General features: G+C 34.9%; 2 protein-coding genes and 1 pseudogene across 4 annotated transcripts; all 3 read left to right on the top strand.

Annotated features, from left to right (window-relative positions):
- On the top strand, positions 1-2,114 carry LOC145581374 (putative receptor-like protein kinase At1g11050 pseudogene; annotated as a pseudogene). Of its 2 annotated transcripts, XR_014099625.1 has the most exons (2): positions 676-688; positions 774-2,114. The product of XR_014099625.1 is annotated as a putative receptor-like protein kinase At1g11050 pseudogene, transcript variant X2 (transcript). The 2 variants fall into 2 exon arrangements; XR_014099624.1 differs by having other exon boundaries at positions 1-2,114.
- Positions 2,115-3,051: 937 nt separating this feature from the next.
- On the top strand, positions 3,052-6,257 carry LOC145581367 (zinc transporter 1-like). Its single transcript, XM_081638387.1, has 3 exons — positions 3,052-4,137; positions 4,746-4,895; positions 5,753-6,257. The coding sequence occupies exons 1-3, from the start codon at positions 3,511-3,513 to the stop codon at positions 6,056-6,058; spliced, it is 1,083 nt and encodes a 360-aa protein (XP_081494513.1). The 5' UTR covers positions 3,052-3,510; the 3' UTR covers positions 6,059-6,257.
- A 2,075-nt stretch (positions 6,258-8,332) lies between these two features.
- Positions 8,333-14,785, top strand: LOC145594703 (diphosphomevalonate decarboxylase 2-like). The gene is made up of 10 exons (XM_081651039.1): positions 8,333-8,718; positions 9,348-9,546; positions 10,318-10,381; positions 10,537-10,600; positions 11,151-11,231; positions 11,637-11,723; positions 12,338-12,495; positions 12,590-12,638; positions 14,040-14,164; positions 14,259-14,785. Exons 1-10 carry the CDS (start codon positions 8,506-8,508, stop codon positions 14,479-14,481), a joined length of 1,263 nt encoding a protein of 420 aa, XP_081507165.1. The 5' UTR covers positions 8,333-8,505; the 3' UTR covers positions 14,482-14,785.
- Positions 14,786-14,880: the final 95 nt, after the last annotated feature.

Below are 14,880 nucleotides of genomic sequence, written 5' to 3'. Positions count from 1 at the left end.
TTGATGTTTGACTTCAAATTTAGGCAGCCTACCTAATTTGATACTCTTGCTTTTGATCGAACAACCTACTTTACAAAAACATCATAACATAGCCTCCAAACAACTCTTTTGATTTGCTACTTAACAAAACATTTGGCTAAGTACGTAGCAAAGAAAGTTAAACTAAGAAAAAATGTCAAACTATTGGCTGTTTTTTTCATCTCTTCTCTTTATCTCCTTCTTCTCCTTAGCAAATTCAAGCAACAACAATGTATCATGTCCAATAGACTTCACCTATGTCAATACATTCCCATGGGACACTCAAGAATGCGGCGAAAACGCCGAATCAAAATCTTGTTGTCAAACACTTAGGAGCTTATTAGGCATGGGATTAGCCACATACCTTAAAGCCTCCTCAAATTTCTATCTACCAACTCCTGAACTAGCCTCCTCTTGCCTATACGCCTTTCATACCAAACTAGCCACGATTTCGAGGACGAATGCCTCATTAGTCTCCTCATGCTTGAACGACTCAAATGAATTGCTGCTTAACCACCCTACAGACTGTGCTGGGATCAGGACTATCGACGAGTGGAATGTAAAAGCCGGCCTTACACCGGAGTTGAACACGTCTTGCCAAGGTGATATGATGAGATTAACACAATGTAACTCTTGCTTTGATGCTGGTATGAAGATGAATGCTCAATTGGTAAGTTTAGCACCTAACTCAACTAAGTGCTTTTACTTCACTATATTTTATGCTGCTGGGATTGTTAATCAGCTTGGACCAACAGATTTTGGGTCAGCAAATTGTATCCTAGGCCTTCCTTTGGCTCCAGGTCATTACGATCTCGGTCAATCTTCAGGGCAACTGAATAAAAACATTGTATATAGGTTTGTTTTCGGGTTTTTAGGGGGTATAGTTGGTGTTTTGATGGTTATAGGATTGATATATTTGCTAAGGGTTTGGGATAAAAGGAGAAAAGAAAGCGCGGTCCATGATAAGTTTGTTACTAGTGTTAGGGGTCAAGTTTCACCTAATGTAGGTACGATATGGTATCACGTGACAGAGTTAGAACGCGCTACAGATGGATTTTCACGAAAAAATTTCATAGGTCAAGGTGGTTATGGGGTTGTGTACAAGGGGACGTTTGCAAGTGGGTCTACAATCGCGGTGAAACAAATCACGGACGATTTGGATTCCATGAGGGATGAAGAGTTTTGCAATGAGGTTGATATTATAAGCAAAATTAGGCATCGAAATCTTTTACCTCTAAAAGGATGTTGTGTAGCAAGTGATAATCTAAAGGGGAAAAGGCGGTACCTTGTGTATGACTACATGCCGAATGGTAGCCTAAGTGATCATTTGTTTGACCATCAAAGGAAGTTAACATGGCCTCAAAGGAAGAACATAATCCTTGATGTTGCTAAGGGACTTGCATACTTGCACTATGGTGTGAAGCCGGCGGTTTATCACCGTGACATCAAGACTACCAACATACTTCTAGACTCGGAGATGAGGGCAAGGGTGGCCGATTTTGGGTTGGCTAAGCAGAGTGTTGAAGGGCAATCTCATCTTACCACTAGGGTCGCGGGCACATATGGATATTTACCCCCGGAGTATGCTTTATATGGGCAACTGACCGAAAAGAGTGATGTTTATAGCTTCGGAATTGTGATTTTAGAGACAATGACTGGTAGAAAGGTTTTGGACACATCAAATACCTCAACACCATTAATTACGGATTTGGTTTGGAATTTGGTTAAGTCACAAAATGTTGAGGTTATTTTCGACGAATTTATAAGGAATGAAGGTCCAAAGGGCATAATGGATCGTTATGTACGTGTTGGACTACTTTGTGCTCATGTTATGGTCGCGTTTAGGCCTACCATAGCCCAAGCCCTTAAGATGTTGGAAGGGGACATTGACATACCAAAGCTACCAGAGAGGCCATTGCCCCTAGCCCATGAGTCTTTTAGGGTAACTTCGTGTTCGTGGCGTAGTGGCTCGACTAGTGAGAGATCAACAATGGCCGCCAGCAGTAGCAACTAGCAATAGTACTATCAATTTAAGGACGAAATACTTTAGTTTGCCAATTCCTTAATTTTGTAAATTTTAACCATTAAGAAAGTATTATACTACTATACTAGTACTTGTAGTATATAGGGCAATAGTTTATTCAATGTAGGTCGGTCTTACAAATTTTGATTTAAAGGGAAAATACTAGTTTATCATCATGATTTAAAGTTTACTTCTTAATTGAATGACACAAGATACAAGCTTACTATCATTATAAACAAAAAAAACATTTATTTTGGTAGTTTCGTAAATAAATATATTCCTACTAGTGTTTTGACTTGTCCAAACGCTAACCGCTATGTAAAACGCTACAATCGAAAGAGCTTACCACGGATAACTTTTTATTAAATGTAGATGTTACAAATATTGATTTATTTACCAAAATAAATTTTTAATTGAATTATTTGGAAAGAGTAGGAGCAACGCAAATTCAATTTGCAGAAGTATAGAGGTCATATCATCACGATTCATGATCTATGACTATGAGCCTAAACCGTTGACTTTGGAAAGAGAAAATCATAAAAAAAAAAGATGAAATAAAAAATTATACAGAGTACATGTATTTGGGGCCGAAAGAAGTTATCTAGCTTCTTCCAATCCTAATCTACTCTAGAAATTAAAACCCCATTAATATGTTAGCATTTGCTAGCCTTCTCAATCCTCCTTTTTTACTTCCCATTCAATTTTAATATTAAAGTTTTCTTCTTGTTTGGAAAGAGAATTAATTATGCATTTGGATTAAGGTAAATATTCCTAATTTTTCCTAAAATTTTAATTATTCGTTAATTTTGATGGTTTTAAATCTGTTTGATTTTGATTTCTGTTCAATTATTGCTTTTTTTTTTTTTGGTATCTTAATTAGTGTAATGCTTTTTAATTCGATTTCAATCCTCTTCTTGTCACAATGGAGAAAGTTTTCTTGTCCACTCTGACTTTGAAAATAAAATTGAGTTTCTGTAAAAAAAAGACAATTTCTTGAATGTTGGGGTGATTACTTCTTTCAATAATTGATTTGGATTTGGCTATTGAATACCTTAATAAGTTACCGATGAGAGAGTTCTGACCACTCATAATTTATAATACATCTCTACTTCATAATTACGTCTTTTATAAGTCATTCGACTTTTCGTTTTAGATTACATAAGTACAAGCATAGATCAATAGATCATTATGTAACGGCTAATAAATAAAATAACCATAGTTTCATTGTCACTAGTTGAAAATAATGCAAGAAATTAAGATTGTATTATCAATATTACTCTAACTAGTAAATACATAGGGCCCAATTGATGATCTCTGGAAATGATGGTTTTGGAATTATGTAGTACAATAATGACGACATCCTGTGCACACTCTTTCCTTTATTTTGGCTGATTTCAGACCATTTTCAAATCTAAATTCAGGATTCCTCGTTTACTCCACCTTTAACCACCAAAATACAATAGAAAATCATGTTGTCTAAAGCATTATGCTGCTATGTTTCCTTTCCATTTGATCAATTTCTTACAACTTCAATACAAAATTCTACATGTAATTGTGAGTATGTAACACAAAACCTTGGTATAGACATCCTATTAAAGTATAAAATCGCGGCGATTTTATCCATTTTAATAGCAAGTGCTATAGGTGTTACATTTCCTATAGTAGGGAAGAATTTTCCCATTTTACACCCGGAGAGTAAATTGTTCTTCTTGATCAAGTCATTCGCGGCAGGGGTAATTTTGTCCACGGGTTTTATTCATATATTACCTGATGCCTTTGAAGACCTTAACAGTCCTACCCTTAAGGACACCCCTTGGGGTAAGTTCCCCTTCACTGGCCTTGCTGCCATGGTTGGGGCGCTTGGGTCATTGATGATTGATGCTATCGCCACGGGGCATTATCGTAGGGCCCACTTCGGTGAGCATTCGGGTTCGGCTGGTGGGGTTGGTGTGGAGGAGACTAGTGAGGAGCATGCTGGTCATGTTCATCTTCACACCCATGCTACACATGGTCATGCTCATGGTCCTGGTCCATTGGAAGCTAACTTGGATGGTTTGACTGACTTTGATCGTATCAGATATAAGATTACTTCACAGGTAACTTTTTCTACTGTTCCATTGATTTTCAATCTAGCTTGGATTTTATTATGACTTATAATGCTATGATATGGTTTGTTTTTAGTACAATTGATAAAGTTGGTAGCTTTTACCAGTAGCTGTCAAGTTGTTTTTGCAATTGTGCGATATGTTCAGGTCAAATTCCGTGTACATCATTTCTTACATATCGCCTAGTACGTTGAGAGTGGACCATAGTTTTCAGTAGGGAGGGATAAGGTCTAAACTCTAAAGTGGATGGGGGTTACTTTGGTGCTTTATGGTCCCCAAATGACAAACAAGTTTTTCAAGAAAATTACATTAAGTAAAATTACCCATATTTTGACAGAAGTTTGCTTAAATAATGCCCTGCAGTTAATCAAATGCAAATTTTCAGAAACTGCAGCTTCTTGCATATGACCAAAATTTGAAGATAGATTAGCAAATAAGTTTGTTTTATAGAGCATATATAATGATGTGATGCCTAATGTCTGATGTTGCTATACTTATGTACGTGTTGGGGAGGGAAAAAGAGCTAAACTTCTCTGTATTATCGAGTTCTTGAGCAGCTTCTGATGTAGAAGTATGTATTCTTGCTGATATATGTTCAGGTACTGGAGATGGGAATTGTAGTTCACTCAATTATCATTGGCATATCACTAGGTACGTCACAGAGCCTTGACACGATCAAGCCTCTCATCGTAGCATTGTGTTTCCATCAGTTTTTCGAAGGCATTGGACTTGGTGGATGCATTGCACAGGTATGAAGAAGTTCACACATCCTTCATCTCTATGTTTTGTTCCTTCAGTTTTCTGACAACAGTTGGATAGGCTGAACTGTCATGCTAAAAATTGGAAATCAAATTCGTGACAATAAAAATGAGCCCTGAAGAAAAGTTCTAACACAATTATTCTTACATCATGGTTATTAAAAAGTTAAGCTATTGCTAAAAGAATTATAAATAGGTTTGATTGTCAGAAATGACCTCTTTGCCTCTGAGTTTGTCTGCTGGTTTGATGGGATTAGAGTACTTATGCTGTAAATTAGTAACCAATAACTTGCTAACCTTTCAATCTGTTTCGAAGAATCTTTTGCTTTATTAGTAAACCTCGTTATCTTTCATTCGAGCTAATGGAAGATTAGAATCAGATTCAACAACGATGTGATTTTCTTAGGTCCTCAATTTCAACATAAAATCACTTTATCTTAACATCGGAATTGCCTGTCAAAAATTGGCATTTAGTATTCAAATTATATCTGTTGGTTGCTGTTAGAGGGAATCAGCTTCCAATTTTCATTCTATTTTGTGTTAAGCAGAATCTACCAAGCCTAAATCGAGCTAATCTTTTGTCATATCAACATCTTTAAAGCCTTATTTTTTTTTATTTTTTTTTATTTTATTTTTTTCTCATTCTGTTAACACAGGTGGTTTGTGTAGCAGTATAAGAAAATATGTTCTGTAACATAAGTGTAGCCATCCTTTCTTCCTTTGTTATTTGTTCAAGTTTTCGCCAAACTAATCATAATGAATATGAACACGATCTTCCTGTTAAAACAAAATTTAGTAACCCTGACAAGAAGCTGATCTGAAGACCACATACTTTCTATGTTTTGCAGGCAGCTTTCAAATCTGGATCTACATTGTGCATGGCTTTATTCTTCTCCCTCACAACCCCTGTGGGAATAGCAATTGGTATCGGAATTACAAATGTTTACGATGATAGCAGTCCAACAGCTTTAGTCGTGCAAGGATTGCTAAACTCAGTCGCTGGTGGAATATTGATTTACATGGCTCTTGTCGATCTTCTAGCTCAAGATTTCATGAACTCGAAGGTGCAGACCAACACTAGGCTCTTCTTTGGCGCCAATGTAACCTTGCTTCTTGGTGCAGGGATCATGGCCCTCTTAGCAATATGGGCTTAATTTTTTTCATTACACATAGTATAATAAAGCACTTTGCTACATATAGATGTATTTATTCATTGATTGCTTTATATTTCTTTGAATTTCCCCTTCTATTTTATTTGGGGTTGATTATAGTAATTCAACATTGATGTTAATCAAAATTCAAAAAGGCATAAATTTTGCTGCAAGTTGAATATAATCTCTACATCTTCAGTTATACCAATAAAATTTCTGGTATGTGACGGAAGCACTTCACTACCTAATTTTTTTTTAAACAAGTCCAAAATTAAATAACTGTATCGCAAACCACATATTTAATTATTTGTAAGTTCGTGATAAAAGTCCGTGATAGTACTTTGTGGCGTTATTTTTCCGAATCACTTGCTTGATTACGGAGTAATCCACAAGAGCTTAGATTGAGAGTAATCGGTACAAGTAGTTCATAGATAAAATTAGTAACTACGTAGTATTTAATCTATAGGTGATACTTTTATTACGAGTATTTCTTTCAGCAAACACATAAGTACAAAAGTTGCTACTTTTGTTTGGTCTAACACAGAATCTTAAGGGTCCGATTTTTAGGACAAAATGATAAATTTACAACCTTTAATATATATAACTCGTATTATGTAGAATATACTCCTTTTTCTGAAAAGTAATTGGTTTTTTAATTAGTCTTTTTGTCAGATGCTGAGCTTGCCAGATCCTATAAAATTCACCTTGATTAGTTGTGTTCACATGCCTAGTTGGTACTAATTTTTATTTTAATAAGTGATTAGTATATATAATACGCCAACATTATCTGATGATATAGGGCTTGCATCCCCCTCTTTATCACCCAAAATAAAAATTAATATGAAGATATAGTTGTTGAATTTACTAATAAGTTTTCTTAGTGACATTTTTTTAAAATCTATTTGTGATGAGAATAATGCTTATTTTGAGTCATCACCTCGATGAACATGACATTAGCCAGATATAGTTGGGGATGCAAATCAGGCATAAATCAAATCCAAATCAAGCTAATAAGGCGTTAACATCAAACGTGATCCACAGGTTTTCATGTGTGACTGACTACATGATGTGATCGGGGGGTTATTCGGACGATAAAGGGTTACTGAAAATGGGTTACTCGGTTAGTGTACGTTTTGGTGTGTACTAGCTTACACACGATGTGGCTGACTAGTGACTACACCAAAAATGCGTTGAACATGATCACATGACGAAAGTCTACAAAACAATGGGAAGGAGCGAGATTTAAGTACTGAAAGCTATGTTGCGTACTTGCTTTTCTTTAATGAGACTATCAATATAACAAAGACTTAATCCCTTCATTCCTATATAATACATGTACAAATTAAAATAAAGAGTAACTTGTAGATTGTCTTTTGCAAATAGATTTAAGAACGGGTTAAAATATTACGTTTTTCTTTATTTTTTTTACTCATACATTTCTATTGATTGTATTAATTAACAAAAATGTCATTATATGATTTTTAAAAATCACTGCATCATCATCCCTTTTTGGATTGATTTACACTCTCTATTTAAGATGGGTGATGGTAACATTACATGTTACATGGAAGTTTAGAAATTATTTTTTAATTTTTTTCTAAAATTGATATGTTTGTACATACATGAATTTCCAAAAATAATAACACGCACTAAATTCCTTGTTAATACAAATGTGTATAGCAAATGATTTTGGATTAGCTCTTGGGATTTCGTATAAAATAAGAATATCTCGATCGACAATTAACTATTCTAAAAGTGACGAAACAATACACGCTTTTTTTTTTCCCCAACAAATTTTACTTCTAAAACCTTTTAGTTTTATAACTTAACATGTGTCCATGAACATACATCAGACAAGCCGTTATGTACAACACAAAATTACTCGAACAATTTAAATATTTAATCTAGTTTATGTTGCAAGCAAGGCGTATTTGACTAGTTATTGGCACTACTAGTCATCACCCCAAACAAAATCAAATCAAAACAAAATAATCCTCATTAAATTCAATCTAGGTTGGCTAAATACTAATCAAACATACTATATAGTTACATTACATAGAGTATATATTATGATTCATCATATCAAATTCAATCTTAGGTAAAGTATATACCCCTCGAGGGAAACGAGTTGATCCAAGCACCCAATCTTCCAATTTTCATCAAAAATACACATATTTTCTTGCTAAAAATATACAAAATAATTACATTATAACACATTTTTTTCCAACCAACGTCCTCATTTTCCACGAGGTCGGGCAGCATAGACTATAAATACAGAGTAGAAAACAACGAGTAAACCATGTCAATTCACCAGACTAATCTTCACTTTCTCTCTCCTCATAAACTAAAGATCTCATCATTTTCTCTCTCTTCTTCTTCTTCATCTTCTCAATTTCATCGATCGTTTAATTTTCTCAGAAATTGATTAAATTTCTCAGAGATCTTCAACAATGGCGGCGGAGAAGAGTTGGGTGAGGTTAGTGACGGCGCAAACGCCGACGAACATTGCAGTGATTAAGTACTGGGGAAAGCGAGATGAAACCCTAATTTTGCCGATTAATGATAGTTTGAGTGTTACTCTTGATCCTAATCATCTTTGTACTACCACTACTGTTGCTGTCTCTCCTGCATTTCATCAAGATCGTATGTGGCTCAATGGCAAGGTACTGCTATGATCGTATGTGTGTAATTTTTTTGCAATTTTTTGTGTTAATTGAAGAAAAAATTGAAACTTGCGAAAAATTGATAGCTGGCAAATGTTGCATATGAAATCTGTATGATTTGAGTAATAATTGGCAAGTTTTTGTTGTAAATTTGAGCTATTTGGAATTAATGTGTGTAATCATTTGAAAATTTGTTGGTTGATTGAATAGTAATTGATAGTGATATTTATAGTTGGTTAGTTTTGCATTTGAAATTTGTATGATTCAAATGATTGCAGAAATTGTAATTTGTTTCACATTTACCAAAAATTTTGAATTAGGATAGGTATTAGTGTGATCAGAGCCGTTTTATTTTTTATTTATTTATTTATTTATATTATTTTTTTTTATTATTATTAACATTAGCCTTAATTTTGAAAATTGTATGATTTGATGGTGTTGCAAATATGAGTGTATAATGTTTGGTAAATAGTAATTGCATAGAGATTGATTTTCTTGGTCGCAAGTTGCATAATTTAATGTAATACTTACATTCATTTTAGAAACATAATTTAATGTAATAGTTACATTCATTTTAGAAAAAGAAGCTCAATTTTTGTTGTATTGGTCTTCTTTTTGGGTTAGTGTAGGAGATTTCCCTAGCTGGAGATAGATTCCAAAATTGTCTGAGAGAAATTCGTAAACGTGCTAATGATGTTGAAGAGGAGGAGAAAGGCATTAAAATAGCGAAGAAGGATTGGGAAAGTTTACATGTGCATATTGCTTCATACAATAACTTCCCCACTGCTGCTGGGCTCGCTTCTTCAGCTGCTGGTTTGGCTTGCCTTGGTAATTTCTGATGTTTCTTGGAAATCATATCTACTTTATGATAATCTGTTGTTTGGTTCACAGTTCATCTTCTGTATTCCCTATGGTCTTAAATGGTACGAGTATGTGACATTTGTAGTTTGGGCTGTTGTTTATTTTGTAGATTTAGTTAGTTGAAGTTAATTTTCCTATCCACATATAAGGGGGTGTCTATGTAAGTGAATATGGGGTTTGGAATGGGAGTCCAAATCATATTAAGTGGGCATTTCGATTTTTATTTTATGGAATTGGGATGGGGGTTTGGAAACAATGTTTATATAATTAGCACAATAAACCAAATTGCCATTCATAAAATGAGAAAAGAGGCTAGTTGTAAAGGTAATAGAGCAAGGTGGTAGATACTACTTATTGCATTTTCAGTCAGCCTTTCCCCTTCCCCTTCCCCTTCCCACCCTTCAATTGTCCAACTCTCATTACCTTTATTTAAACACCCTGTTAAGGTTACCCTTATTAAGGGTTCCACGTAATGACCATGTGAAGTTTAAAGTGAAGGATGGATGTATTAAATTTATGCAAGTTTCTTAGAAATAATATTGATACTATGTGGCCTATCATTTAGGGAGGGAGAAAGTATTTGATTCCAATTCTTCCTTAAGCTCATTTCCATGCATGTTTATTGATGTTTTCCCTCACGGCTATTAGTTACTTTTAGACTTTCAAATGTTTTTTTTTTTTAAGATAGAGTTCTAAGAATCTAATTGTACTAAAAGTCAGTTATGTCTATGTTTGCAGTTTTTTCTCTAGCAAAACTCATGAATTTAAAGGAAGATCAAGCACAGCTTTCTGCCATAGCAAGGTATTTGATCTATTTTGAGGTGCTAAATTTTGCATGTACATCTAAGACAGCTATGATATTTGTGGTTCTGTTCAACAGAGTATTTAATTATGAATGTGCAACAAAATATTTTAATTATTGCTTGAATTGGTAATCTGAAATTAAATATTTTACAGACAAGGTTCTGGTAGTGCTTGTCGCAGCTTACATGGTGGTTTTGTCAAGTGGATCATGGGAAACGTAAGCTCTTGTTATAATTATTCTTTCTTTCCTGCTGGCCTATCTAAAATGTCTTGCTTGGATTTCTACAAATGCATAGAAAAGTTTTTACTGGTATACTACTTTTATCATCCTAGCTGTCTTTTCAATCAATCAGTCAAAGCCTATCCTAGCTATCTTTTCCCAAAGCTAACTTCTATGTTACTCGAGCACCTATGTCTGAGTGAGATAGTTGAAAGAAAAGTGGGAACCATGAGAAATTATCTTTTAGTTGAACAGATAATGGACCCCTAGACTGTCAATTAGAAAGTTGCTAGTTTTAAACCCTAACAATTACTGTAAAATGGAGGGGCTATGTTATCATATGTTTCTTATAACACTTGGCTGGACTGTCAAGCTACAATCAGACCTTAAGTTTAAAAGCTTTAAGGCAGTAAAAATTGAGACAACCCTGAAGAAGAAGTTAGAAAACCATATTGAAATTAGAGGATTATTTACTTATGTAGTTATGTCAAGTGGAAATATTTTTACTTTCATGTGATTTAATAATGTTGGTGTGGATTACATGTAGAATGATGATGGAAGCGACAGTTTTGCAGTTCAAGTCGCAGATGAGAAACACTGGGATGATCTTGTCATTTTGATTGCTGTGGTATGTAATATTCTTTGAGTGGTCATTACTATACTCATGCTTGTTCCTGAAAAGTGTTATTCAAGTTACTGTTTCTTGATTTTTCTCTCTTTGATTGAACCTGTGGACATTATATTGGTTAATTTTAACCAGCTTTTCTCACTACGAGCTTCTCCATCAAAATCTACTGTTTGTTTATAATCTGCTCTGACCAGAGGTGAAACTTTTGATATAAATATGTGCAAAATGCTGGTCTTTCTGCATGTTTGCTTTTGGTGTGTTCCTTGCGAGTAGGTTATGCAAACTAAAGCCTTACTTTCTGTTGATGTGGCATCTTCCATGTGTTCTTATATTTAACTCTTCCGTTCCAATTATAGCTCTTTGCTCACACAATCTATGAAATAATCCTGATCATAAACTATACAGGTAAGCTCTCGGCAAAAAGAGACAAGCAGTACATCTGGGATGCGTGAGAGTGTTGAGACAAGCTTGCTGCTGAAGCACAGAGCACAGGTACTTGACCTCTTCATTTCAGTCACCAGATTGGTGTAGGGATTCTAGCAAGACCCATATCACCACCTTACTTCTCCTAGTGCGCAGTAGAATTTTGGCAATAATAAACCATATTGGTGAAGAAAATTCTAGAACTCCAATAGTCTAGTGGTCTATTTAGGTTATTTTAGCAGGGAGTTGTAAAAGCTTTCAATTAACAACATTGCATCATTAGAATTAACTAATGTGAAATATGGATCCAGATGTCTGACATGTTACCAACATGCTTCAGCTCCCTTCATTCTCAAGTAATTGGTGCTGAAGCCTTCTGTTGCTTGTAAACTGCTTATTTTCTAGTTAGAAGAAAGGCTATGCAAATTTTCTTAGTGTCTTTCTTTTATTTCCCTGCCAATGGTGGGTACCACCACCCTGTTTGGTGGTGTTATCACTAATGTCTGTATATTACGTTCCAAATCTCTCAGTTCTGTTACTTCTGTGTTTACCCCTTTCTACTCCCTCACTGCCTTTAGAAATGGTCAGTTGATCATTGTTTACCACTGTTTAGTTACTTTTAGTGGTTGATTATCTTATGTATTCACGTGTCATTTGACACCTGTGTACTAAAATTGTTGTAGGAAATAGTACCAAAGCGCATGGTTCAGATGGAAGAAGCCATTAAAAATAAAGATTTTCCCTCTTTTGCTCGTCTTGCTTGTGCTGATAGCAACCAATTCCATGCTACCTGCCTGGACACAACTCCTCCTATATTTTACATGAATGACACATCTCATAAGTAAGTTCCCTGTTGCCTGGTCTTTTAATTAGTAGTATGTTAAGCTTACTATTTGTCAATCTGAACACGTTATCACATAATTATATGAATTCAGGATTATTAGCATTGTGGAGAAGTGGAATCGTGCTGAAACAACACCTCAGGTTTGTCTTCTGGCCACATTCTAATATTCCTATCTGAGACAGCTTGAATGCTGCATGCACTAGAAAGTGGCAATACTTGCGCAATTTTTCAAAATTTGTTTTTCTGATGTTTATGATCTGAAATTGTTGATATATGTTGCAGGATAATTACATTTATTATCTATAGGGATTACAAATATGTGTTATGTGTCATTTCTATCTTGGAATACCAAGAAGACTTAATCACTTGATAAGAAATAGCCAGAAAGAATATAAAAACCTAAACATTTATGTTGTTATCGTGTTGTCTCAGTGATTCCTTAATTTTCTGTGAACAAATTCAACCACTTTAAGGTACAATGGAAGATGTGTCTTTAATCTTGTGGATGAAAATTTGATACGCAAGGATAAATTGCATTATAATATATGAAAATAATGGAAATGTGGCAACATGGTATGAATCAAAACAAAATTCTTGGTTTGCTTGTTTTACACTGATAACAAACTTCTTATAATGTTTTTGTAGGGAAAGCTAATATGGAGGGATCTGACTGTCCTATAACTGATACATGATCTTTGGCTAAAAATGTTAAAGCTAAATTTTGCCTAGTTTAGGAATAACTATGTTGCTGATTTGAAAGGATAGATAGAAATCGGAAAATAGTCTTTGTGCCTTCACAGATGACAAACTGGATAATCTAATGTTTTACTTCGTAGGTTGTAACTCAAATAACCATTTTGTCAGCTTTGATTGTATATCTGCATCCAATCCTTAACTTTGACATTGCCCCCCTCTCTGTATTAGAGAAATTTACACGCAAATGTGATCTGAAAACCTGAATGTGTCACATGAATGTCAGCTATTATTGTAGTTTGCATGATCTTTGGGATCATTGAGCCACTAAAAAGCCTAGCAAAAACTGTACCTTGGTATCTGTAGTTTGTTCACTGGTGGATTTAAATAGGAATTGGGGTTATAAATACATGGAATATGGTTGAACTCTAATTGTAGAGTTCAGCTCTGTTATTTGACGCAGTCCAATGAGTGTGTTTAGTTTGTATAAAAGCCATATCTTGACCCGGTTATATTCGGGCTGCCCCTATTTAAAAGCATTGACTTGTTGGTTGCCACTTGCCACTTAGGAATGCTAAGAATTGCTGTAGAGAGCTAGGGACTGTGCCCTCTTTGGCTTTTTTTGCTTCAAGAATGTTTCTTGAATATCTATGTAGGATTTCCCTGGTCATAAAGGCTGAACTGTTCAGCTGATAGTTTGTCTGCTTCAGAACTAAGTGATCATCTATTTCCACATCTCTTATTTTCTTGTGATGCTGTTGTGTAAATTTTTTCTAAAAGCTGATTTGTTAAGAAAATTTACATTGGTTTGCCTTTATCTACAATTTTAATATCTAGAAAATTGGCAGGTGGCATATACTTTTGATGCAGGACCAAATGCTGTCCTAATTGCACGTGACAGAAAGACTGCTTCTCTGCTTTTGCAACGAATGCTTTTTTACTTTCCCCCTGGTGCTGATGCTGATCTTAATAGGTAATTTACTAACTAGATTGCCTATGTTATAAAAAGCACCCGTCATTTTATTCTTGTGGGAAGTTCTAATTTAAACCTCATTTGTGTTCTGTAGCTATGTTCTTGGTGATAAGTCTATTCTTCAAGATGCTGGGATTAAAGATATGGAAGATGTGAAGTCCCTGCAATCGCCTCCTGAAATCAAGGATGCCAACTCCAACCAGAAGTATGCTGGAGACGTTAGTTACTTTATATGTACAAGACCTGGACAAGGCCCTATTGTGCTATCAGATGAAAGTCAGGCTCTTCTTAATCCAGAAACAGGATTGCCAAAGTGAAGATGCTACAATCTCCTCCTACAAATATGGTTTGTTGGCCTTCTAAACACTTGTAATGTTTAAAATCATTCGTTGGACATGACAAAAGAAGTAGCAATTTCACATATCTCACTTGATCACTAGCTATTTATTTGAAGGAACAAGTAGCACTGTGAAGTTCTCTCGCGTGAGCCTCATGCTGCTGTAATATTCGATTTAGGCATTGTAGTCATGCTCTTTAGGGTGAAACAATTTAGGATTTGAGATTTTTTTATCCTGTATTGAGGTTCGGATGTTGAATCATGGCCATGAGAGAATTTGTTTATGGTTGATTTGTTTTAGTGTATGCTATTTTAGGGTGATTAGGATTTGAGAATTTGTATACTTCCACAAAATGAAAAGAGTACTATGAGAGGGTGC

The sequence above is a fragment of the Chenopodium album genome, chromosome 2 (genome assembly GCF_948465745.1).
Source record: "Chenopodium album chromosome 2, dcCheAlbu1.1, whole genome shotgun sequence".
Classification (NCBI taxonomy): domain Eukaryota; kingdom Viridiplantae; phylum Streptophyta; class Magnoliopsida; order Caryophyllales; family Amaranthaceae; genus Chenopodium; species Chenopodium album.
This window is presented reverse-complemented; position numbering and strand designations above follow the sequence as displayed.

Bases quoted from the DNA above. Each gene is read 5' to 3' on its own strand.
- LOC145581367 (XM_081638387.1), top strand. From the start codon at position 3,511: ATGTTGTCTAAAGCATTATGCTGCTATGTTTCCTTTCCATTTGATCAA. The intron at 4,138-4,745 runs GTAACTTTTTCT...ATATATGTTCAG, and splicing joins GATATAAGATTACTTCACAG to GTACTGGAGATGGGAATTGT. The intron at 4,896-5,752 runs GTATGAAGAAGT...TATGTTTTGCAG, and splicing joins TTGGTGGATGCATTGCACAG to GCAGCTTTCAAATCTGGATC.
- LOC145594703 (XM_081651039.1), top strand. From the start codon at position 8,506: ATGGCGGCGGAGAAGAGTTGGGTGAGGTTAGTGACGGCGCAAACGCCG. The intron at 10,382-10,536 runs GTATTTGATCTA...AATATTTTACAG, and splicing joins CAGCTTTCTGCCATAGCAAG to ACAAGGTTCTGGTAGTGCTT. The intron at 12,639-14,039 runs GTTTGTCTTCTG...GAAAATTGGCAG, and splicing joins GTGCTGAAACAACACCTCAG to GTGGCATATACTTTTGATGC.